This window comes from Larimichthys crocea, chromosome XX, assembly GCF_000972845.2.
Source record: "Larimichthys crocea isolate SSNF chromosome XX, L_crocea_2.0, whole genome shotgun sequence".
Taxonomy (NCBI): domain Eukaryota; kingdom Metazoa; phylum Chordata; class Actinopteri; family Sciaenidae; genus Larimichthys; species Larimichthys crocea.
The window spans coordinates 14,859,839-14,883,986 of NC_040030.1; the positions used below are offsets into that span (position 1 = coordinate 14,859,839).

The window sequence follows — 24,148 nt, forward strand, 5'->3', positions numbered from 1 at the left end:
CAATAAATAATACAGCATAAGACATCAGAGGCTGCTGAACACTTTCTGAACTCCTGACCAGTGACCTTTGACTTCAGCAATTTCTCCACAACACTGTGGATGTGTGTGTCAGTGTTTGTTGTACCACAGGCGTTTTGGACCACCGGGAAGAAGAAGAAGGTTTTCAGGTGTTCTGAAGAACCAGAGCTGGGCTTAATGGACATAGCTAATGGCAAAGAGAGTGAAGAGGATGTTGACGGAGGAAGCTAAGAAGAGAAAAGGAGAGAGTGAGCGAGCAAGAAGCCGCCGGACAAGAGTAAATGTGGGACTGACTTTTAGTGGTTGGTGAGAGCTTGGTGAAATAAAAGACTGAAAGACAGACGCCGAGCTGGGCTGACTGCTGCTGGACTAGTCAGTGATATTATCTGTCTTTTCATGTATCGTTCCTTAATAAACTTTGTTGCTGGTTGTACATTGTCGTACTGGGAAATATCTCAAAACTTTAAGAAAAATCGGGGGGATTATTTGGCCTTTGGCACCTTTCCAGTCTCATGATTTCATGTTGTCATCTGTGGATGACGTGGCCACAGTTTGAGTTTCGGGAGGGGAGTTTCACACATGACAGAGTACGTAGTATTCATATGTAAAGTGAGAGATCTCTCCCTCGCCTCATGAAAAGCAGAAGCTGTCTTTCAAAGCTTCTTTCACTTCTTCATAGTTTGTCCTTTAAGAGAGACAAACAAGCGTTTATTTTCGATGTGACCTTCATGTTGTATTTAAGTGCCACGCTCTTTTCAGATATTCTACACATGAGTCATATAAACTTAAACGCCCCCCCGCTCTATGGTTCCTCTTCACTTCAGTGAAACTCAGGGCCAGCTAGGCACATGTCAGCAGTGTTAACCCTGAATTTCCAGAGCTGAAAGAACGACACAAAGACACAGATTAAAGAGGGAAAACTCCTTTTTTTTGTTAAAAAAACAGAAGAAAATAAGCAAGTTTGTTGAAGGAGCTTAGAAAGAGAAAAGCTATGATCCCTCAGACACATTACAGAGACCAAGCTAGATGACCCCCCCATCAGGAAACAAACCCCGCCCTGCCACAGACTAAAATTCATTTTAAAAAAAGCAAAAAACAAAACATTTGAGACAAATTATAGAAAATCAAACCAGGAGAGAAAAGCAAAGTGAGGCGTCACTTCTACCGAGACTACGAGCCTGAAGCGTCATCACAGAACATGCAGCTACGAAAGCTCATCCCGGACTCGCTGCCAGAATAATTCTGTCCTGAAAGTGACGAGGACGCAACGAGGACGGCGACTGGTGACCAAAAACACATTTCTCACAACGGACATCTAACTTTGGGGTATAAACACCAAAATAATGCTCAGGTTCTGGCTAAATGTTCCTGATTATCATCATGGATTATTTTAGTGTCTACACTCTCATCACATAAATTCGATGTCAGGGCAAAAGGAGATCTGGTTTGGGGTGTCCTCTGTTCGGCCTGTGTTTGTGGTGGTTGGTTGGTTTCATGTGGGTCCGTGAGGCTTTAACTGGTGCTTGATTGTCTTTAGCAACAGTATCCCGATCGTGGCCTTAAAAGACCACGTGGTAGAACGTTTCAGTCACTCACAGGTTCTCCCGTTCAACAGACGCAGGACCTGCTGCTGTCCAGTGAGGTGTATTTGATTTTTAGTACTGACTTTAAAGACGTCGGCTGGGTTAAATTACTGTGTGTTTGTTTTTGATAAACTCACAAGGACTTCCCCAAAACTCAGCAGAGCGTTTCAGTTGATAAACCAACACCCAGCACCGAAAAGCAGCGTGGGTGTAGAGTTTTGTTCCTCGTTATTATATCTGATTTTCGCTACACGGTAAATATACTCATGGTATAAAGAATGGACAGCGTAGGCGTAGCTCAAAACACGTGGCACTGGTCGGTGCCATATTGAGTGGACATGAGGCCCGGGGTGCTCAAACAAGCCACCTGTAACGACACCCACCTGTCAATCAAAGCGTCCACGCTCTTAACCCTGCATAACTTTAAGCCTTAATATAATGTGAACAGGTGAGTTGTATATAAATTCACCCTCAGTACAGTTGTCATGAACGGGGAAATTAGCTACAGAGACCAAAACTGTTTTTTGTACCAGGCTGTAAACATGTTTATTTCTGCTGTGAAGTTGGACATTTGGACATGGGGACTTATGGAGACTGACTCACTTCTGGAGCCAGCCTCACGTGGACGTTAGAGGAGGAGTTCGACCACTAAGGTTGCTGTTGAATGTTACCAGAAATATCTATTATAAATGTAATATTTAACTTATGCTTTGGTAAATTAATTACACTTAAAATACGAGTGTAGGGTGGAGAGCGACTGTAACAAAATGTTACCGAAGCCAGATTGGAAAGAAATGGAAATAAATTAAGATTTAACGTTCTGGATCATTTACACAACATTATAATATGTGCATTATAAACATGATATCAGTATTTAATTTTTTTTATGAATATCCTTCCACCATGATCCGGTTTTTCCTTGCCACTGTCACCGAGTGTTTGCTCATGGTGGGACAGGTTTGGATATGGAAAGTGTCATGAGAAACTTTTGTTTCTATTCGGAGAAACAAAAAGTTAACGTCATTGTTGAGGGGTGAGTTCATATTTCCTGACATATTTGATTCAAAGAGCGCCTATGAGTGACTGAAGAGTTCAGGTCACAGAGCTACACCAACACAAACCACAAACCACTTTGCCACATCTTTGCAGACTTTCTTCAGACTTCTTCTTATTAAAAATATGCAAAAAAACAACAGAACCAAGAAAAAAAAATCCAAATTATAAAATGAATTTCACTTTCCAGCCTTTAAAAACAACACGTAGCATCATCATGAAGAAATGTTTCGCTGCACCGTCTCTTCACGCTTACTGATGAATTGCTCGGCAGCATTCAGGTGTTCGGACAGAAAATTAAAGGTTATTACAACTTTTTTTTTTTTAACATCGGCTACCACTGTGCACGCCCTCACCCACCCCCCAAAAAACATAACTATAAAGCAGAGCAGATTCTCAGGGGAACTTCCTGTTTGTGTATTTACACGACTATTCACCAAGTAAATAACAGATTCTAGCATTTTGATCTCATTTTAAAATTCAGGAATGGTGAAAGAACCTGACAGAAAAACAACATGGTGAAACTTGAATTAAAAAAAAAGAAAAAAGAAAGAAGAACAGCACAGATGCAAATATGAAGAATATATTAGTCAGAATAACGTGAGTCATAGAGAGACATAGAGCGTGTCAGGAGACCTGTGGACTGTGTGTAAAAATCAACATATCACAACCGACATCCTGCATTCAGTCACACCTAACGGGCACACAGCAGTTTAAAAACCCCCAAAAAATCACATCTGTAAACAGCGTCCAGTCCATCTCGTCCTCGGAGAAACACCGATTAATACATTTGTAGTGAAGAGAAATAATCTGTGTTGTAAATTCAGCTTCTCTCGAGTAAACAGGCAAGAATCTTGTAAACATTGTTCACCGTGCAGACCGTGGAAATCAAACAGTGTCTGAAGTCCTAAACTGTTACAGTGACACGTTTTATTCAGAAAAAAAATAACCCAAAACAAGCTTCTACATGTATACAAAGAAATATACAGCATGGTTTTGGTCGTTGGGTGTTGAGGGTTGCTGAAACCAACTCACAGTCTTACAAATTATGACAGACGTCAGCTAATGCTGTTTTTGCTGTATAAACTGAGTTACTGTCAGTTTGCAGAACTTAAAGTATCATTACATAACAGATTTTAAATCATGGTGTCTCTGTCATTCATATGTAACTTTGGTCTCCGGGTGAAGTAAACTGCTGCCAGCTGTAGCTGCTGTTAGCTCATGTCAGCTCGGACTGTGAGCTCAGAGTGTTAGTGTTTGTACCACAGGAGTTTTGGACCACCGGGAAGAAGAAGAAGAGGTTTTCAGGCCGAAGGCGCATTGGGAATGCTGACGGGGACCGGAGCCAATGTCGTGCCAGAACCGGAGCTGGGCAAGTGAACAATGTAACTAAGTACCTCACAAAAATACCAATTTCTACGCAATGATTACTGATGATTTAGGTCCACACCTGCTCATTATTTACTGAAGTTTGAGGTAATGGTAGTTGCTATCACTCAACATAGTCCACAGGGTCTGTTACAGATGGGGAGTTGAATGCTAAGCTATAATAGCATTAATATTCCAAAGGTCGTGATGTCTGCAGTATAACGTTGTGCAGCCAGCAGCAGTGATGTGAAGCATGTAAAGAATTTTTCTTTGCCTTGAGATATTTGTGCAAATTTGACTCGAATTCATGAACAGAAAGTCGCGTTGTGTTATATTCTTACAGCTGTTTCTCTTTTTATCGGTTTGTTCATGACTTGAAATCAGAAAGTTTTGGGATGAATGCTTAAAAGGAAAGTTTACTCCAAACATGAGACTCTGTTTCTCTGTTATTCACTTAAACACGAGACAGTTTTTAATGGCAAATAAAGGGAAGTACGATGTGATGCAGTACGGAGCTCCTGAAGTACCAAAAGCTGCAGAAGATGAAATATAACTACAATAAAAATGTTGAAATTCACACTTCTTGTTTGTTTTTCATCACACTTAAAGGGCAAAATAGAGCACACAGTGTCTTTTCACTGAGACATTGTTCAGATTAGTCAGTTACTAAAGACGTACAGTACACACAATCCTTTAAAGTGTAGTGGCACTTTATAGTGAAAATAAAAGTCGATTAGTTGAGTTCTCCATTGTGTTCATCTGATGCACTTGTGGGGACTTTAGGGACTCCGTACCTCTCCTACGTTTCCACTACTTTTGATGCCAGAGCCAACTGAGCTGACAGGAAGCTAGACACAAAAGCTCCATAGAGACAATGGTCAATTTTCAAAATAAAACTTAAAAACAGAGAAAGGAAAAACAATTCAACTACATAGCTCTACTTGCTCATGGTAGAAGCACATGAAAAGTAAAGATTTCCAAAGATCTGAGCAAGTTAACAAAGTTTAATGGGCGAAACACTTTGCAAAAAGCTCCTGGTGTGTTTTGAAGCGACATGGAGAATAGTGTCGGCGACGTCACAGCTTAGTGCCCGGTACAATAAAGGTTACATGCGATGGAACCGTTTGTTTGATATTCGTGGTAGCATCGATTCGCAAAGCGAGGCTTCGTATCTGTAGCGTTGGATCAGTCCACCCGCTCACTTTGCCGTCTTTGCAATGAAGCATTGACTGTTCAGTACCTGAATGTATGTTGTGAAAGAATTATGAGATTTTTGCAGTTGCGTCACACCGGGGAACACAGTTTTTGTTGAGTTAGGTCTGACAGCTGTTTTTAACTCATTTTTGGATGCAGAATCCAAAACTGATCTCAGTTTTTCTCTATCACGTCAAGTTTTTTAACTATAGGATCCCCGTTTTCTTAAAACATATGAAAAATACTGTACCTAACAGACGTGCTTGTTTTCACTAATATACCAAACGCCAACTTTTCCCATGTTCCTTTGGTCCACATCCGTAAACTCTCCACACACTGCTTGCACTCTTTGTGAGGGGCCCATGGCTTGTTGTCTTGATCACAGAGTTTTACTTTAAAATATGTAAAACATGCTTGTTGGACAAATGCACTGATGTTTGCTTTGCTCTGACTTGGAATGGTGAAACTAGCACAAACACAGCAAAAGGAGTCAGGGTGGTTTTAGGCGTTTACGACGAGAAGTAGCAGGAGCAGACATGATCTGGAACAAAGGAAATATATACCTATGGAAATCAAACACTAAGATGGAATAGTTACAAGCTTTGAAAACTACAAAAACAGCATCAGACCAAACAGAACTTACAGCGGTATGCCCGTGGTGACAAGGTGAAGAGAACAGCAGCACAGATCCTCTTCATTCTACTATGCCAGCTTTCTGTGTGCAGATATTGACAGTACTGACCTATTGGGATATTGTCTCAATTGTGACTGCACAAACAAGTTGCCACGTAGCTGTAGATGAGTCCAATCGTGATCAGCTGGCACGTCTTACTACAGCTGATCAGTGGAGGGTAAAAACTTGACGTGCTAGAAAAAAACTGGACTGCAGTTTTGGAATCAGCATAAAAATCTAACTCAACAGAAAATGTTTTTCAAATTGTTCCCCAGTGTAATATCACCGGACAACTGTCTGCACTCAAACCAAAAAAACAAACCAGGCTGTATACTGTGTTTTTAACTAGTGCACAAATCAGACATGCTTACAAGACAGCGGTGGCTGACGATATCTACTCTCTAAATCCACATGTTGTCATCAATACGGTCACCGGATCGTACGTTACATCACCTGAAATCCCTCCTTGATCTTCCTCATCAGCAGGGCGGAGTCTCACATGCACAAATATCACACCAGCATTCATTAAAAGTGTGTTTTTCTTTTTTTCTCGACTCCCAATCTCAAATCTCGAGCGAGCGTATCGAGCCGCTATATTAATGTTGTAAACTGATACCGTTTTCCCATCATGCATCAGCAAAAACCTCAGTTTTCCACTATAAGAGCAAAAAAATAAATAAAATAAAAAGAAAAGAAAGAAAAAATAGTCCCGTGTGACTTTTCACCAGTCGTGGCTGAAAAACATGCTAGAAGCATTGAATCAAACAACATATCCCTTTATACAATACCTCTTATTATTAGAAACATACCATATAGTATTAAACAGGCATTTAAACTCCCTATAAAAAGTGGTGCGGCCACAATAGAAATCATTTTATTTTTCTCCTTTTAGAAAGATTTTTTTGTTTGTTTGTTGTTGTTTTTTTTGTCGTTGTTGTTGTTTTTTTTAGAAAAAAAGACACTTGTTGAGGTTCCTGGGACTGACGTGGGAGTAGTTAAGGTGAACTGACCAATAGGAGCACAACACAAAAGGACACAGACGGTCAGTGTAAAGGCCGGTCAGTAGGCTTCATCTCTCATTACTGAAAAGACTTTTTTAATACACAGTCACTAAAGAATGAGGATCCGACTGTCCCTGAAGGTTGAATCATAAAACAATAATAATAATAGTAATAATAATAATAATAATAATAATAAAAAAAGGAAATTATACTTTTACACTACGGCTAAAACAGATCCGATAAAAGGAGTGTGTGTGTAAATTGGCTACATGAAACAATTAAATAAAAACCTTCAACAGGTGAGTGTTGGAGGAGAAGAGCGGAGAGGCCGGGCGATGTTCAACAGTCAAAATGTCGATCGATGGTGTGTGTGTGTGTGTGTGTGTGTGTGTGTGTGTGTGTGTGTGTGTGTGGTTTATTCAGGAGGTTGAACACCTCTCTGGCTTTCTAAACTGAATTCTCCCTCTTACAGTCTTTCACATCACCTCCTCCTCCTCCTCCACCGTTCTTTGAGCGTCCATCCTTTCGGCGTCCGTTTCGCTGCCAGTCCTTCTCGCAGAGCTGCGTTTTGTTTCGTGTCCGTCGAGCAGCTCGGTATCTGTAAACGTTTAATCTCTTCCTCTTCTTCTTCTCTTCCTTTGCCGTCTGTCATTCCTCCATGGCAGTATTTTATTTTATTTATTTATTGAACAAGTAACTCAGGTGGTCGATCTAAGGCTCCTCTTCGCCGGTGGAAACAGCCAATCGCATGGCCACGGACAGGTGGTCGGTGATGCCGGCCAACTGGGTGACGAAACTGAACTCCTCGATTTCCTGCAAGAAGAGAAAGAAGACGAATCATCAAATCAACAAGATTTAATCTGTAAAGAACAAAAAGCTACCATGAAACAGAAAGCAGAGAGTTGTTTACTTCCCAAAAATCACAGTATAAAGAACGGACAGCATGTGTGAGGCGTCGTCCACGAGTTTCCAAAGCAGCGCTTTCTCAGGATGACTCAGTTTCTTCAGTTTAAGTGAATAATGCGAAAGTCCCCATGTACAGCCAATAATTTGTCTATTCTGGGCTACTGTAGAAATACAGCAGACTCCATGGAAGAAGACCCTGAAGAGTCTGTAGATATAAAGTAACAAAAACAGAACGTTTCTGTTTCATATGCTGTGAAAGAAAACCCTCCCCTAAATATGACAGACAGGATCTTTAAGTTCTCTTTACGGCATTCAAAATGTCACCATCATTTTGCTTCTGCGACTAACTTACTGTTGAATTTTATGCCTTGAGTTCCAGGTCATCACCCCAAAATGTTGTTTTGGTGTTTGAGATTTTAGGTTCTCTGCAGGCCGGTCCACTTCATCCACACACACAGATCTTTGTCATGTTGAAACAGAACAGGGCCTTCCCCAAACAGCTCAAAAAGCACACTATTGTCTAAGATTAGTGCCGTCCTGTGTTAAGTGCTGTCCCCTCACTGGAACTACAGGGACTTTTCCAAAGCATGAAAAAACAAACTCAGAACAAAAAGTACACGGACACTTCAGTCGTATCGACATATTTTAGTGGCAGCTGTGGCTCAGGTCCCCTAATCAAGTCAAAGTGTCCCTGAGGAAGATGCTGAACTGTGATGGCGGTGACGTTGGTGTATCATGAGCGAAGCAGCTGGCAACCGAACGGGTGAATTAGTTTATTTAAAGGATCCCCCATAATCATCCTGGGGTCCAGACCAAACATCCATCCATTTTCTGCAACCGCGTATCGGTCGGCAGTTCGTCACAGGGGCCGTTCACCATTCACGCTCACATCTACAGGCAATTTAAGTCACTAGAGTTTAAGTACATGTCTTAGGACTGTGGGAGGAAGAACCCAACGCATCCCAGCTGGGGATGTACTCCACTTTGTTGTAGCGCTATAGATTAGTTTCCTTTCAAAGCATTAGTCATTGCTTTGGGTCTGGCCCTTACCGGTATGATTGTGTGATTGTGTGTGTTGTTACAGTAAACTATTAAAATGTTGTTGTTCTTTGAGTTAACAGTGCAGCTGAACAATATGCTCGTGCTTGAGGAAATCCTTTGTTTGTTTGTTTGAGATGCATGATTGTTTGATGATGAATGATTTAGAAACTTAACTCAGCGTGTGCAAACACTTTCTTATGACCAAGACAATGCTTTTAGTTTTACTTTTTATATTTAAGGCTAATTTATCAGTTTTTATCCAATCATATACTTCGATCTACCATCAGTAGATGCTGTAGATTAAAAAAGATGCTATAAAAATACAAGTTCATTCACTGCCAGTATTATTACTTCCTAAAATATCAGTATTACTATTACGACTAGGCCCCACAAAGAAAATACTACTCAAATTTATGTGGAGTAATTTGTAGAAATATTATAAATATGTTATGTAATAGCATTTTTTAATTTTAATATATGTTTATTGATGATTAATGTTTGATCTTCATGTAGATGTAACAAATTACAGGAGCAGATTTAGGCTGTTAAACAGAAACAACACGTGCAAAGAAATTCTGAGGTTTTCATGGGCAGCGTGAGGTTTGTTTATAAGGAAGCAAAACAACCACATGCTGTGTTTCGTGTTTCATTTGGCAGTCAGCGTTGCAGCGACTACATCCTGGCACTAGGTGGCGTCAGGTGGACACAGAGCGAGTCAGACAGACGGAGATGTTCCATGTAAATGATGTGATTTGGTTTCTCAATCCTCTCCAATCCCTCACACAGACAGACAGACACGACGGTACTGCCCTCATTCCTCTCCTTCACAGCTTGTATTGTTGTGTTTCATTGTCTGCCTGCCTGCCTTATAATCTTTTTATCCTTTTAACAAGTCAAATATTCTCCTGTGCTATGAGATGATTTCACTGGCTTCTGGTGATGTTTGACATGGCTCAGAAACAAACAAGCGTCGACAAGTGTCTTGTTGCTAAGGCGGAATGAGGGCAGAACGAAGCGGATCGCCTCTATGCTGACAAGAAAGTGGCACACGATTCAAGCAATAATTGAACCCTATCAGGAGACTTACATTACTGATGTTTGACACAGTGTGAGACTGAAAAACTTGTTGAAAACTGATTGAAAATACGTGTTTCTGTTCACGTTCTGGATTTACGTACTGGAACATTTTGACCTAGTAAAACTGAAACCTGTCATCATCAGTGGAAATGCCTTATATTAATGTTACAAAAATAAATGTGGGGACCCTGTTGTGGGGTGGGAACGTGGAAGGTTCCCACAAGGAGGTACCCACAAGGCGTCTCCATAACGAGGTCCCCACAACGGGTTCCTCAGAAAGAGGTCCCCACAGCATGGTTTCCACAAGTTGAACACGTGAGAACAGGAGGACAAGGTCTCAGATACAATATTCAGCTTAATTTTTCAGACTTACCCAATTAAACTAAGTTCAGATCAGTTGGTTTAACTAGTCACAGTCAGTCAATGAGGCGACAGTTTGTGGGGTCAGGAGTCGAAAAAGTTGGACTGGTTAAGATTACATGTGTTGATTATTTTTTTCTATCTTGTGAATCATTGAATTCAAATTTCATCTGCATGAACTCAATTTAACTTAAAACACGTCGGACAGAAATTTGTGGAAAAGTGTGATGCATCATTTAAAAAACAGTTTGAAAGTTTCACTGGAAGGACGTTCTTATGAACTCACAACGTTTTTATTTTACTTTCCTAAAATCCTTTTTATTAAACCGTACCAGTTTCCAGTCCGGCTGCAGGCCCTCGTCGCTGTACAGGATGTAGTCAATCCGCCGCCCGTTGCCCTTCAGTGGGATCTTCCTCCCCTTCTGACTGCTGGCGGGACACTGGCTCTTACTGGGAGGAAACACCAGGTACTCCTTCCTCCCCTCCTCGTTCTCCATCACTCTGACAGAGACACATGGGAAAGGAAGTTTAGACGGAGATATAAGCAAGAGGACAGAGGACGTATTCCTGGAGTCCAAACAATTACGAGAATTACAGAAACAATGTGATCATAGCAAGCAAAATTAAGAGAAAGCATGTATTTCCAGTCAGAAAGCTAAGGAATGCAAATAAAACAATCAAACCATGTTTACTGACTGTTTTTAGAATGAACGAAGACATTTTAGTCTTCATCAAAAAAGTCTTTCATTAGCTTTAGACTGAGGTTTGGGTGAGGGTTAAGGCTGGACCTGACATGACATGACATGACATGATCGCCCCCTGGTGGCCGACTGCAGTACAGGTCATAAACCCTGACCTCCTCCATGTTGGTGGATAGGACCTCTAGAGGTTTTTATGAATGTCGTGTTTTTGATAAAAGTAGTCCTCATTGACAGAAACAGGTGAGTGTGTTCGTCTCTGTGTGTGACTTACTTTTGTAAACTTTCAGGTGAGCTGACCTCGTCGTCATAAAGGCCACTGGGATCCAGTAAAGTACCTGTTGAATAAAAAAAGTGCATGAATACACACCAATGACAGCAACAGTGTCCCTGGTGAGAACTTAGGTGAAGGACCTCCAGAGACAGAAGTGCTGGTCTTATCTTCGTCAATGGTCAATGGTTGTCATTGAGATGAGATGGGAGGCGCGATTCAAATCTGGGTCGTGTTCTAGACAAATGTTCTCAACCGACCCTTCATATTGAGAGTTTCATTCGCAGGTACACACTACAGCCGACGTGTTTCTGCACCCTGTTTATTGATCTGTGCTTTACAATCCTTCCCGTCACTGTGAGGACCGGCTTCTCCCTTATAGCTGTTCTCAAAGTACAACGCTGTTCTGTGAGCGTATATCTCCACCTCCACCATCCACTGTCGTCGACTGGTGAAATATAACAGAGAGAGAGAGAGAGAGAGAGAGAGAGAGAGAGACGGGCACTCAGAGGTCCTTTTGACAATGAGGATGTGAGGCAGTGAGTTGGATCATGCGCTTAAAATACACCATCTGAAGAGGGGCGGCACTCTGAAGTTACTCCAGTCAGTTCACAAGTGTTGGGGAAAAGTAGGTGTCTGACGTGCAGCTGGCACTTTTTCGCAAGTCTCGGAGGAGGTTTTTAGATCGCTGTAAGAAAGCTGGTGAGGTGTTAGTCAGGCACAGACTGCTGCCGGTCTGCCCTGATACTCGTACATCCACGAGAGATTCTCCTCTTTCGGGTGGTTAACGCGACCTCGGCCTCTCTTGTCCTCATAAATCCGAGCGTTACAAAAACAAGCTGCTGAATATGTGTGGGGGAAGAAAATCAACGCTCTTTCGCACCAATATTGACCGCAACTCCGAAAATACGTGGGAAGGGCACGTTTACTGCTCATGTTGGGTTTTTTATTTGTGGTTTGTGGTTGACGCGTTTAATCTGCCGTCAAACACGAACTCCAAAAGATGATCATGGGCATGAGATTTTTCATAGAAACCTTTAATTTTTACTCCCAAGTCACCGCTGTTTAACTATGAAGTGGTTGTGGGTTAACCGGAGTTCCCACATGAGGGTGGTCTGTGGTCAACACTGGAAGATTCTCGGAGCTCTCTTATCAACACGCCTGATAATAGCTGTGAATCCTGGCTCTCTTTCTTGTATTCATTTAGGTCTAATCTGCTTTGGATAAGCTTCATGAAACGGGGATAATCTATCCTCCTTTTCTTCCATCGATTCATTGATCCATTTTTCTCGTCTCGCCTCCTTGTGTGTTTCCCCTTTCCTGCCCGATAGCGACCAAACTAGAGACGCAGATCCGTCCCCTGTCCAAAATAAATAAGCCCTCCTCGAAACTAAACGAGCCCTTTCACTCCGTCCTGCCCACACTGTCCCCGAAATATCCGCTGGCCTAAATAACGCTTCACATCCAGACCAAAAACCCTCCAGTCTTTACGTCACTAATGCCCATGTATCAGCACGCTGTACCGGGTGTATTTTAATTCACACAGTGGGTGCATCCTGATTCATCCAGACAGAGCCAGATTATAGACCGCTCCGCTCTGCGTGCACTATATGCATCGCCATATTTTATCATACGAGCGTAGAGCACCTGCATTTCATAAAGTCGTGTAACGTTTGTAACGTGTGTGTGTGTGTGTGTGTGTGTTGTTACCCAGAGCCCATGGTTTGTCCTCCCCTGGCCCCAGGCGACATGGGTCCTTGTATTGAGTAAAAAGTGCATGCTGCTGCTCCAGCTTGTCCTCTGGATAAAAACACAAGTACAGAAGAGTTTCATACGTTATGAAAGAGTGACGCAGCTAAATTATTTCTTCTTGATGTGTGAAATTATGATTGTTTGACCTTTAAGAGGTAAAAAGAAAAGCCCATGAAACACACATAAAGCTCTTTTTGCATTGATTTCAGTTTGAGTTTCATGTTTTTAATACTATTTTGTTAAATAACTCTTTCTACAGATTTGATTCTGACTGACTGGAAGTGCGTGGCTGAACATAATAAACATTAGTTGTCTCGTCTCGCCGTTACACATAAGAGTCGACTGTCATGACTGATTGTTTTCCAGGTATCAGTCAGACCTCGTGTATCTCCATGGAAACTCCAAACAGAAAAGAAACATTTTCTGATTATATATTTTTTTGGTAATTGTTGTATGATCGAGGGTGAACTTTAACTTATTATTGGTACTTCTGTGATGCAGTCAGGTAATATTAGAAAATTTAAAAACCTCTTTGTTCTTATTCGTGTACCTAGAGGAACAATTCTGGATATCAAACCAATTTCCTTTAAGTCCTCCTCATTCATTAAATATCTTTTTGTATCACTGAATTACGACACAGTGAATTCAAACATACATATAATCATTAAGTACTGGAGATTTTATGCTTTTATTTTGACAGACGGGGAAGTTTTAGAAACAAATAAAGGTAGTGACTTATTATTTAGTAACTGTGATGTTAATTAATTGCACTAATTTGTGGGAAAAGTAATAATTTGTCCATTATGTGCTGCTGATATGTCATGTGCCTTTGCATTGTACAGCGGTTCCCCATCAGGCTTTTACATTAATGGTAAATATATCAATATTTTATCAGCTTTAGCAGTCGGCACCTCGGCACCATGCAACCAGAGCTATCATAGGTCTTACATATGTCTATAAATTATACATTAGGGACCAGGATTCAGAGTGGAAGAGAGATGAAAGCTCCAACGTGTCATAAAATAAAGATGCATAGTTTGATATGTTGACTTAGCCTCGTACCTGAAGAGCAGTTATCAAAGTTGAGGTCTCCCAGGATGACGTCAAAGGCCACCAGGTCTTCCAGCACCTTCTCTCCTTCAGGCGGCTGGGATGAGGATTGGCGAAACTCGGCGCCCCACTGGAGCAACCAGTCCAGCTGCTCGCAGCGTACGGACGCATCAACTGAGCAGAGAGGAAGCAAATGAATACAAAATGTTGTACGCCCAAGCATGTATGACTGAGTAAGAGAGACGCAGCTAAAGATGGAGAGCATAATTCAGTATCAGTACTATGAGTAAGGGATGTGAGATTAGCATATAATATATGAGAATACAGTAAGACATTCAAGTTTATGTCACATTTTGGGTTTTATTTTGTAATTCTGCCCTCTCCTCATGCCTCTTCCTGCTGTTTCCCACCAGTTTTGATTGTTGGATTGTTCCTCAAACGTCCACTTGAGTCAGTCTCCATAAGTCCCCATGTTCAAATGTCCAACTTCACAGCAGAAATAAACATGTTTACAGCCTGGTACAAAAAACAGTTTTGGTCTCTGTAGCTAATGAGGGTGAATTTTTATATCTGTTCAAAGCCAGAATATCACGGTAATAAATACGGTATAACCTTTTCTAAAGTTACAGTAATAGGACATTAAATTGTTGATTTCACATATAAGGTTGGCGTTTTGTTCCATAATTTTAAATGTTTATAGATTTTACGATAAAAATCTGACAAACTAAAACATGCCATTAAATATTACAGTGTTTTACTGTATAATTAACAGTCTCTAATAAAAAAAGCTACTTTATTCTGTATAAATTCCCTTGAAATGGTGTAAACATCATCACCTGCAGGCAGACGATCACAAACCTGGATACAGTTTCATCATGTAAAGCCACATTCTGATGATGATCAAACTGCATTATCATCATGTCACATCCTGAAATATTGTGTCCAAATCCAATTAACGAACATTTAGGCTAGATTTACATCACATTACACTGTAAAAATGAAGATTTTGACAGTAAAAGAACATAAAATATGCCATGAAATATGACTGTACAGGAAAACACAATCATATTTTAAATATGTAAACATCATTCCAAGGGAATTTATACAGAATGAAGTAGTATTTTATATTAGGGACTGTTAATTATAGAGTATGAAGTAGTATTTTATATTAGGGACTGTTAATTATAGAGTAAAACACTGTAATATTTAATGGCATTTGGACAGAATATTTCAGGATGTGACATGATGATAATACAGTTCATATTCAGGATGTGGCTTCACATGGCAAACTGTATCCAGGTTTGTGATCGTCTGCCTGCAGGTGATGATGTTTACATGCCACAGTATCCAGAGTTTCTATTGGAGCTCTGCAGCTGTCCATATTTACCACGGCGGCGTTACACACTGAAACTGAAATATTTTGGTTTCAATGTAACTTTAAGAAACTACAATAATAACAATCATGACCACAGCAAGACAATAGTAATGAGGAGTAGTCAGTTTGAAAAGTATTCTTAAGGCACTATTTGACATAATATTTTGATGCTGTTTTGCTTTGGCGGCGGCGGTGGCGGAGAGAGGAGGGAGGGAGGAGGTGAGAGGAGGGAGGGAGGAGGTGAGAGCGAACGTTTGAGAGAGAAATAACAGCTGAATAGTGGAGAGTGTGAGAAACAAAGAGGTGTCAAGATATCGGTGGGTGAGTAGGTGGCTTTGGCTTTTGATTACTCTCAGCTCTCCAAGCCTGAGTACATGTGAAATGTAATGGTGTGTGTGTGTGTGTGTGTGTGTGTGTGTGTGTGTGTGTGTTAGAGATAGATGAAGCTGGGCGATGTGTGGGTGTGTTTGCTGTACATTTGCATGTGTGTGTGTATGTGTGGGTGTGTTTGCTGTACATTTGCATGTGTGTGTGTGTGTTAGTTTCAGCTTGGCGCTTCCCGTATGTGAAAACTTCATGTGTGAGGGAAAACTTGGATGATGAATAAAACACTCAGATTTATTTATGAGTAACTCGACAAACATCCTGTTCTAGTATGATTGGTTATTATTCCAGATGAGTAACGCTGCCTGCCGTCTTTTGTCCAGCTGTGGAAGACACCTGCGTCCCCGCTGCTCTCAGCACAATAAAAACTTCACATGTTTGGGAATTTCCAAGTTTAAAACCAGGAAGTCGTGATTGAAAAGTGGTAAAATACCAAGTGGGGAATTTTGTCTCGGTTCAGCTGAATTGTTTTGTTTCACTTCAGCTTGATGAACGAATGATGTTTCATTTTAAGATGCTTTTATCCAAAGTTCAGTGCGACAGGTTCGACAAGGTCCAGTTGTAGAGGGGGACAGATGTGTCACGTCCAGGTGTTGGTAGTGTTGTAGAGGAGGTCCTCTCTGAAGAGCTGGAGGTCTTCAGGAGGTTTTTAGAGAGGGACGCTCCTGATCTGTAGGAACTGGTAGGACGTTCCACCAACGGGGAACAACAGACGAGAAAAGTTTGGATCGTTTGAGCGTACGGATGGCAGAGCCAGGAGGAGGTAACATCTGTCTGTGTGAGGACGCTCAAGTACCTCATAACGTGTTTTACTGACTAAGTTTGTTTGAGTTTTCTTTAATTCAACTGTTATCTGGAAAAACACACACTCTGTTTTTTGTCATCAACCACAAAGTCACTGAAAACAAAAATGTATAAATCTAAATGTCTAGAGTCATTTCACTTATTCCTATTTGGCTTTTGTTTGTTTGTTTGTTGTCTCATTGGTACTGTTTGATTTTAAATTATTTTCATATGGAAGCTAACTGGGATCCAAATAAAGAAAAAACTGATTAGAAACAGCATGGCTTCCTTTGTTTACACCTCATAGTGTTCTTTCATTGGTCCACATCACGTGCATATTAACTAGTGTTTATATATTTTTACTAAATTAAAACTTTAAGTTCAACCTGCTGCCACGACTTCTTTGAATACAGCGTCAGTGGGACAGATTCTGGTGATCATGAACACTGACATGAAACTATAGATGCAAATCTGTAAAAATCCTGCATAACTTTAAGTCTTAATATAATGTGAACAGGTGAGTTGTATATAAATTCACCCTCAGTACAGTTGTCATGAACGGGGAAATTAGCTACAGAGACCAAAACAGTTTTTTGTACCAGGCTGTAAACATGTTTATTTCTGCTGTGAAACATGGGACCGTTAAGGAGACTGACTCACTTCTGGAGCCAGCCTCAAGTGGACGTTAGAGGAACTGCAGTTTGTGGCTCTTCACTTCACATCAGGGCTGAACATGACATGCTTGTTGGTTGGCGTTCACAGGAAATCAGGATTTTAAAGCCTTTATCATAAAAGATGTTTATGTTTGATACAGTCGGTTGCACACTGTAATAAATTACACTGGAGCTGCAGCCTGCACCCTATCGCTGCAATGTGCCGTTTTCTGCCACACTGTGGGGAATAATTACTTATTTACTTAATTTAAACACTGTAAAAACTGATGCCACCCCCAGCACACAGTCGACCTTAACCCCTTTACACCCTGAGAGCGGGCATGGCAGTGTGTATGAGACAGAACCTGCACACAGAGTACAGAAATACAAATCAGAGTAGTGACAAGTCGTGTGCTGCTATAAGTTCAGCAAGTCGAGTCACACTGCGTCGTGCATCTCTGCGGGAAAGATTGCACAAATACAACTCGCTCCTCTCAGAGAAGAAGAAGAAGAAAATCAGGTCTCTCCTCCTCCCCCCTTTCGTTCCTCCCCGTCCTCTCGCTGTCATACCCCAACATCACCTCCCTCCCTCCCCCCACCAAAGGCTTTATGTTTGATGTATCTTTAGAAACAGCCCCGGCGCTGCTATATTTAGACCTGCGAGAAGCGTAGGAGGAGCCCAGAAATAGCAGGGCGGAGAGTGGGGGGGGGGACGTGTCTTTGGTAAAAAATGAGGGAGGCATCGACCGGAAGGCTTTAAATAGGGCTGTGACGCCTTAAACAGCTTGAGCCAGTCCTCCATGGGAACAGCAGAGAGGAGGCACGCAGGGGTTTTGATGCGCCCATTTATCTGGAAATCTGGACACACACAACACAACACACACACACACACACACACACCACACACACACACACACACACACTGGATTTGTAGCTGTCTGGCGACACACAACACACACACACACACGGACTCTCTTCTCAACTTTACTCAAAAGTAATGACAGACACGTGTGTTGTGGTGTGTGTGTGTGTTCCGTGTGTGTGTTGAACATGTAACCGCCTTCTATGGCGTGGAGGTGCGGCACGTGAGATATCCCACAACCCTTTGCTCCTGATGGGAGGTGCCCACGTGAACCTGCAGAGGAGGAGAACACGACAAACACGACATCAGAGATCATTTAACGTCAAAAACACGTCAGGTATCGTACAAGCGAGGTGAAACTTTACTGACCCGGTGAGTCGTTAGAGAGCGGTAAAACGAAGAACATCAAAATTTCTAATGTAATCTCATAATTAACACAACTGATACACATAGTTATAAGAAAACTTTCACAGGGCCATCGTTATTATGATATTTCCATGATTTAATAAGTATTAATTATTTTCAAAAATTAAAAGAGGCATATTTTGAAACGATGAAACCCAAGCATCAAACGTATCCCTCTGTGAGGAAGTTTTCACTCCAGTTTTTTACTATTTGTAAAAATACACAACCACACACACACACACACACACACACACACACACACACACACACACACACACACCACACACACACAACTTTACTGATCGTCGTAGAGAGCGGTGAAATGAAGAACATGAGCGAAAAATTCAAAAGTTTCTAATGGTAATTCTCATAATTAGGCACAAACTGGATACACATAGTTTATAAAAAACTTTCACAGGGCCATTGTTTTATTATGATATTTCCATGATTTAATTAAGTATTTAATTATTTCTACAATTTACATTACAACTAAAGATGAATATTTGAAACGATGAATCCTTAACCTGTCCGGGAGGCAGTTAGGGGTTCCTACCTTGCTCAAGGGCACCGCAGAAGGAGGGAATGAACTGGGCACCTTCTCCAGCTACCAGTCCAGTCTCTAGTCTCTACAAACCTGAGCTACTGCTGCCCGTCTAAACACACACACACACACCCCACACCATTACATTTCACATGTACTCAGGCTTGAGAGCTGAGATAATCAAAAGCCAAAGCCACCTACTCACCCACCGATATCTTGACACCTCTTTGTTTCTCACACTCTCCACTATTCAGCTGTTATTTCTCTCTCAAACGTTCCTCTCACCTCCTCCTCCTCCCTCCCTCCTCCACCGCCGCCAAAGCAAAACAGCATCAAAATTTATGTCAAGCAGCGTCTTAAGAATACTTTCAACCGACACTCCTCATTACTATTGTCTTGCTGTGGTCATGATTGTTATTATTGTAGTTTCTTAAAGTTACATGTTGAAACCAAAATATTTCAGTTTCAGTGTGTAACGCCGCCGTGGTAATATGGACAGCTGCAGCTCCAATAAACTCGGATACTGTGGCATGTAACATCATCACCTGCAGGCAGACGATCATAAACCTGGATACAGTTTGTCATGTGAAGCCACATCCTGAATATGAACTGTATATTCATCATGTCACATCCTGAATATTTCTGTCCAAATGGCATTAAATATTACGGTGTTTTACTCTATAATTAACAGTCCCTAATATAAAATACTACTTCATTCTGTATAAATTCCCTTGAAATGATGTTTACATATTTAAAATATGATTGTGTTTTACTGTACAGTCATATTTCATGGCATTTTTATGTTATTTTACTGTCAAAATCTTAATTTTTACAGTGTAATGTGATGTAATCTAGCCTAAATGTATGTTATTTGGATTTGGACACAATATTTCAGGATGTGACATGATGATAAGCAGTTTGATCATATTCAGGATTGTGGCATTTTGATAGATGAAGCTGGGTGATGTGTGGGTGTGTTTGCTGTACATTTGCATGTGTGTGTGTGTGTTAGTTTCAGCTTGGCGCTTCCCGTATGTGAAAACTTCATGTGTGAGGGAAAACTTGGATGATGAATAAAACACTCAGATTTATTTATGAGTAACTCGACAAACATCCTGTTCTAGTATGATTGGTTATTATTCCAGATGAGTAACGCTGCCGTGAAGACACCTGCGTCCCCCGCTGCTCTCAGCACAATAAAAACTTCACATGTTTGGGAATTTCCGAGTTTAAAACCAGGAAGTCGTGATTGAAAAGTGGTAAAATACCAAGTGGGGAATTTTGTCTCGGTTCAGCTGAATTGTTTTGTTTCACTTCAGCATGATGAACAAATGATGTTTCATTTTAAGATGCTTTTATCCAAAGTTCAGTGCGACAAGTTCGACAAGGTCCAGTTGTAGACGGGGACAGATGTATCATGTCCAGTTGTTGGTAGTGTTGTAGAGGAGGTCCTCTCTGAAGAGCTCGAGGTCTTCAGGAGGTTTGTAGAGAGGGACGCCCCTGATCTGTAGGAACTGGTAGGACGTTCCACCAACGGGGAACAACAGACAAGAAAAGTTTGGATCGTTTGAGCGTACGGGTGGCAGAGCCAGGAGGAGGTAACATCTGTCTGTGTGAGGACGTTCAAGTACCTCATAACGTGTTTTACTAAGTTTGTTTGTATCTAAACTAAAATAGAGTTTTCTCTGTTTTCTGTCATCAACCACGAGGTCACTGAAACAAAAATGTATAAATCTAAATGTCTAGAGTCATTTCATTTATTCCTATTTGGCTTTCATTTGTTAGTTTGTTGTCTCATTGGTACTGTTTGATTTTAAATTGTTTTCATGTGGAAGCTAACTGGGATCCAAATAAAGAAAAAACTGATTAAAACCAGCATGGCTTCCTTTGTTTACACCTCATAGTGTTTTTTCATTGGTCCACATCATGTGCATATTGACTGGTGTTTATATATTTTTACTAAATTAAAGAAACTTTAAGTTCAACCTGCTGCCACGGCGTCTTTGAATACAGCGTCAGTGGGACAGATTCTGGTGATCATGGACACTGACATTAAAAACTACAGCTGCAAATCTGTAAAAATCCTGCATAACTTTAAGCCTTAATATAATGTGAACAGGTGAGTTGTATATAAATTCACCCTCAGTACAGTTGTCATGAACCGGGAAATTAGCTACAGAGACCAAAACTGTTTTTTGTACCAGGCTGTAAACATGTTTATTTCTGCTGTGAAGTTTTTAACATGGGGACTTATGGAGAGACTTCTGGAGCCAGCCTCAAGTGGACGTTAGAGGAACTGCAGTTTATGGCTCTTCACTTCACAGTCATGGCTTAACATGACGTGCTTGTTTGGTTGGCGTGTCACAGGAAAATCAGTGATTTTAAAAGCCTTTATCATAAAAGATGTTTATGTTTGATATCAAGTCGGTTGCACACTGTAATAAATTACACTGGAGCTGCAATGTGCCGTTTTCTGCCACACTGTGGGGAATAATTACTTATTTACTTAATTTAAAATACTGTAAAAACTGATGCCACTCCCAGCACACAGTCGACCTTAACCCCTTTCACACACCTGAGAGCTGGCATGGCAGGTGTGTATGAGCAGAAACAGCACACAGAGATACAGAAAGACAAATCAGAGTAGTGACAGTCGGTGCTGCGTTAAGTTCAGTAAGTCGATCACACTGCGTCGTGCATCTCTGCAGGAAAGATTGCACAAATACAACTCGTTCCTCTCAGAGAAGAAGAAGAAGAAGAATCAGGTCTCTCCTCCTCCCCCCCCTTCGTTCCTCCCCGTCCTCTCTCTGTCATACCCCAACATCACCTCCCTCCCTCCCCCCAAAGGCTTTATGTTTGATGTATCTTTAGAAACAGCCCCGGCGCTGCTATATTTAGACCTGCGAGAAGCGTAGGAGGAGCCCAGAATAGCAGGGCGAAGAGTGGGGGGGGGGGGGGGGGACGTGTCTTTGGTAAAAAATGAGGGAGGCATCGACCGGAGGCTTTAAATAGGGCTGTGACGCCTTAAACAGCTTGAGCCAGTCTCCATGGGAACAGCAGGAGGAGGCACGCAGGGGTTTTGATGCGCCCATTTATCTGGAAATCTGGACACACACACACACACACACACACACACACACACACACACACTGGATGGTTGTAGCTGTCTGGCGACACACACACACACACACACACACACTTCTCAACTTTTATCTCAAAAGTTAATGACAGATGTGTGTGTGTGTGTGTGTGTGTGTGTGTGTGTGTGTGTGTGTGTGTGTGTGTGTGTTTGAACATGTAACCGTACCTTCTATGGCGTGGAGGTGCGTGCACGTGAGATATCCCACAACCCTTTGCTCCTGATGGGAGGTGCCCACGTGAACCTGCAGAGGAGGAGGACACAACAAACACGACATCAGAGATCATTTAACGTCAAAAACACGTCAGGTATCGTACACGCGAGGTGAAACTTTACTGATCCCGGTGAGTCGTTAGAGACGTAATTTAATAAGAGCAGAGCGGTGAAACGAAAAACATGAGCGAAAAATTCAAAAAATTATAATGTAATTCTCATAATTAGCACAAACTGATACACGTAGTTATAAGAAAACTTTCACAGGGCCATCGATATTATGATATTTCCCTGATTTAATAAGTATTTAATTATTTTCAAAACTAAAAGATGCATATTTTGAAACGATGAAATCCTTAATCCTGCCCTGGAGGCAGTTAGGGGTTCGCTACCTTGCTCAAGGGCACCTCTGCCGTGTCCAGGAGGTGAACTGGAACAGTCCAGTCTGTAGTCTCTACAAACTGAACTACTGCTGCCCGATCATCATCATATTAATAATATAATATAATAAAGACATAAATAACAATAACGTCATCACTATGAGATAAAAATGGAATATATCCCATAATTACTGTAACTCAATTATTATTACGATTGTAAACATGACATAACGTTCCCATAATTACAAGATCCTCATTCCTTAATTACGAAATAGTTACCTTGTAATTAAGATCAATAATTAGAAGATAATTCGATCAAAACTATTTAATTTTTAATTAATGATGAGATCTTGTGTCTAATTTGTTTTCTTTCTGAGCACACACAGAACAAGTATAGCATAAAAGTATTTTTAAATTAAATTGAACATTTGAACTTGGAGATTGACTCAATTCTGGAGCCAGCCTCAAGTGGACGTTTGAGGAACTGCAGGTTTTGGCAATTCCACATTGGAGGTTGCCGATTTTGGGTACGACTGGTTGAAGTTCACCATGGAGACACGGTCACAGACACATGGTTCATCCAGTCATCCACCGAGTACGTCTCCAAACAGTTCCCAACAACCGCTGACGAATTATTAAGTATTAAGCAGCAAAATTTCCACCATAGAAATGTTGTTTATTATTAATTGAAGGAGGAAAATGTTGCATTAGCCCTCCTGACATTTACAGTCGTGACATTCTACACTGCATTATGAATCGTCCGCCGTGGTCTCAGGAGCTGGGAACATTTTTTATCAGCAGGAAAAAATATGTCGGCTAAACAAAAAGTCTTCTACACTAAAACAATCTGCAGCAACTGCTGGTATTTTTCATTCGGCTCCATCAAGAAGCTGAAAGACGATCTGTCTGAACTGAAGTTTACACCTTCAGGGAGGACTGTGATCAACAAAACCAAGTGAAGTGATGAGTGGAAGATGAGAAACTACTGTTTGTTTTGGCTCGTTCTTTGAAAGGAGTGAGCGATGTTAAAGCTGCCGCAGACCAACATGTCCTCCAACACTTTATACATTTTTCAGTGCTTCTTCCTCGACCTCGATTTCACCAATCCCAGAGCGGCGGAGTGCGAGCCAAGCTGCAATAACTTGAACGCCGTTCAAGAGTTAATCAGACACCTTTAGCATCGGTGCTGAGAAGTCCTTCAGCAACAACGCGGAAACAGGAGCGAGGCCGAAGGCTGGCAGCGCTGAAGAGCCGGTGGGAGGATGCAGACTGAAGAGGACGAGGACGAGGAGGAGGAGGAGGAGGAGGAGGAATAAAGGGTTGCAAAGAGAAATGGAGACGGTGATTGTGGGGTGGTTAGTTTAAAGT

At 41.3% G+C, this 24,148-nt stretch overlaps 1 protein-coding gene across 4 annotated transcripts in view; it reads right to left on the reverse strand.

The window, feature by feature from the left end:
• Positions 1–6,425: 6,425 nt before the first annotated feature.
• smpd3 (sphingomyelin phosphodiesterase 3) overlaps positions 6,426–24,148 on the reverse strand; it is a 116,123-nt gene continuing 98,400 nt past the window's right edge. For all 4 annotated transcript variants that reach the window (XM_027272473.1, XM_027272472.1, XM_027272471.1 and 1 more), the window contains 6 exons: positions 22,356–22,431; positions 14,058–14,219; positions 12,954–13,043; positions 11,247–11,310; positions 10,607–10,775; positions 6,426–7,703 (listed from right to left, as the gene is read on the reverse strand). In XM_027272473.1, coding sequence (XP_027128274.1) covers positions 7,602–7,703; positions 10,607–10,775; positions 11,247–11,310; positions 12,954–13,043; positions 14,058–14,219; positions 22,356–22,431 — 663 coding nt within the window. In that variant the 3' untranslated portion in view covers positions 6,426–7,601. The remainder of the gene's footprint in view (positions 7,704–10,606; positions 10,776–11,246; positions 11,311–12,953; positions 13,044–14,057; positions 14,220–22,355; positions 22,432–24,148) is intronic.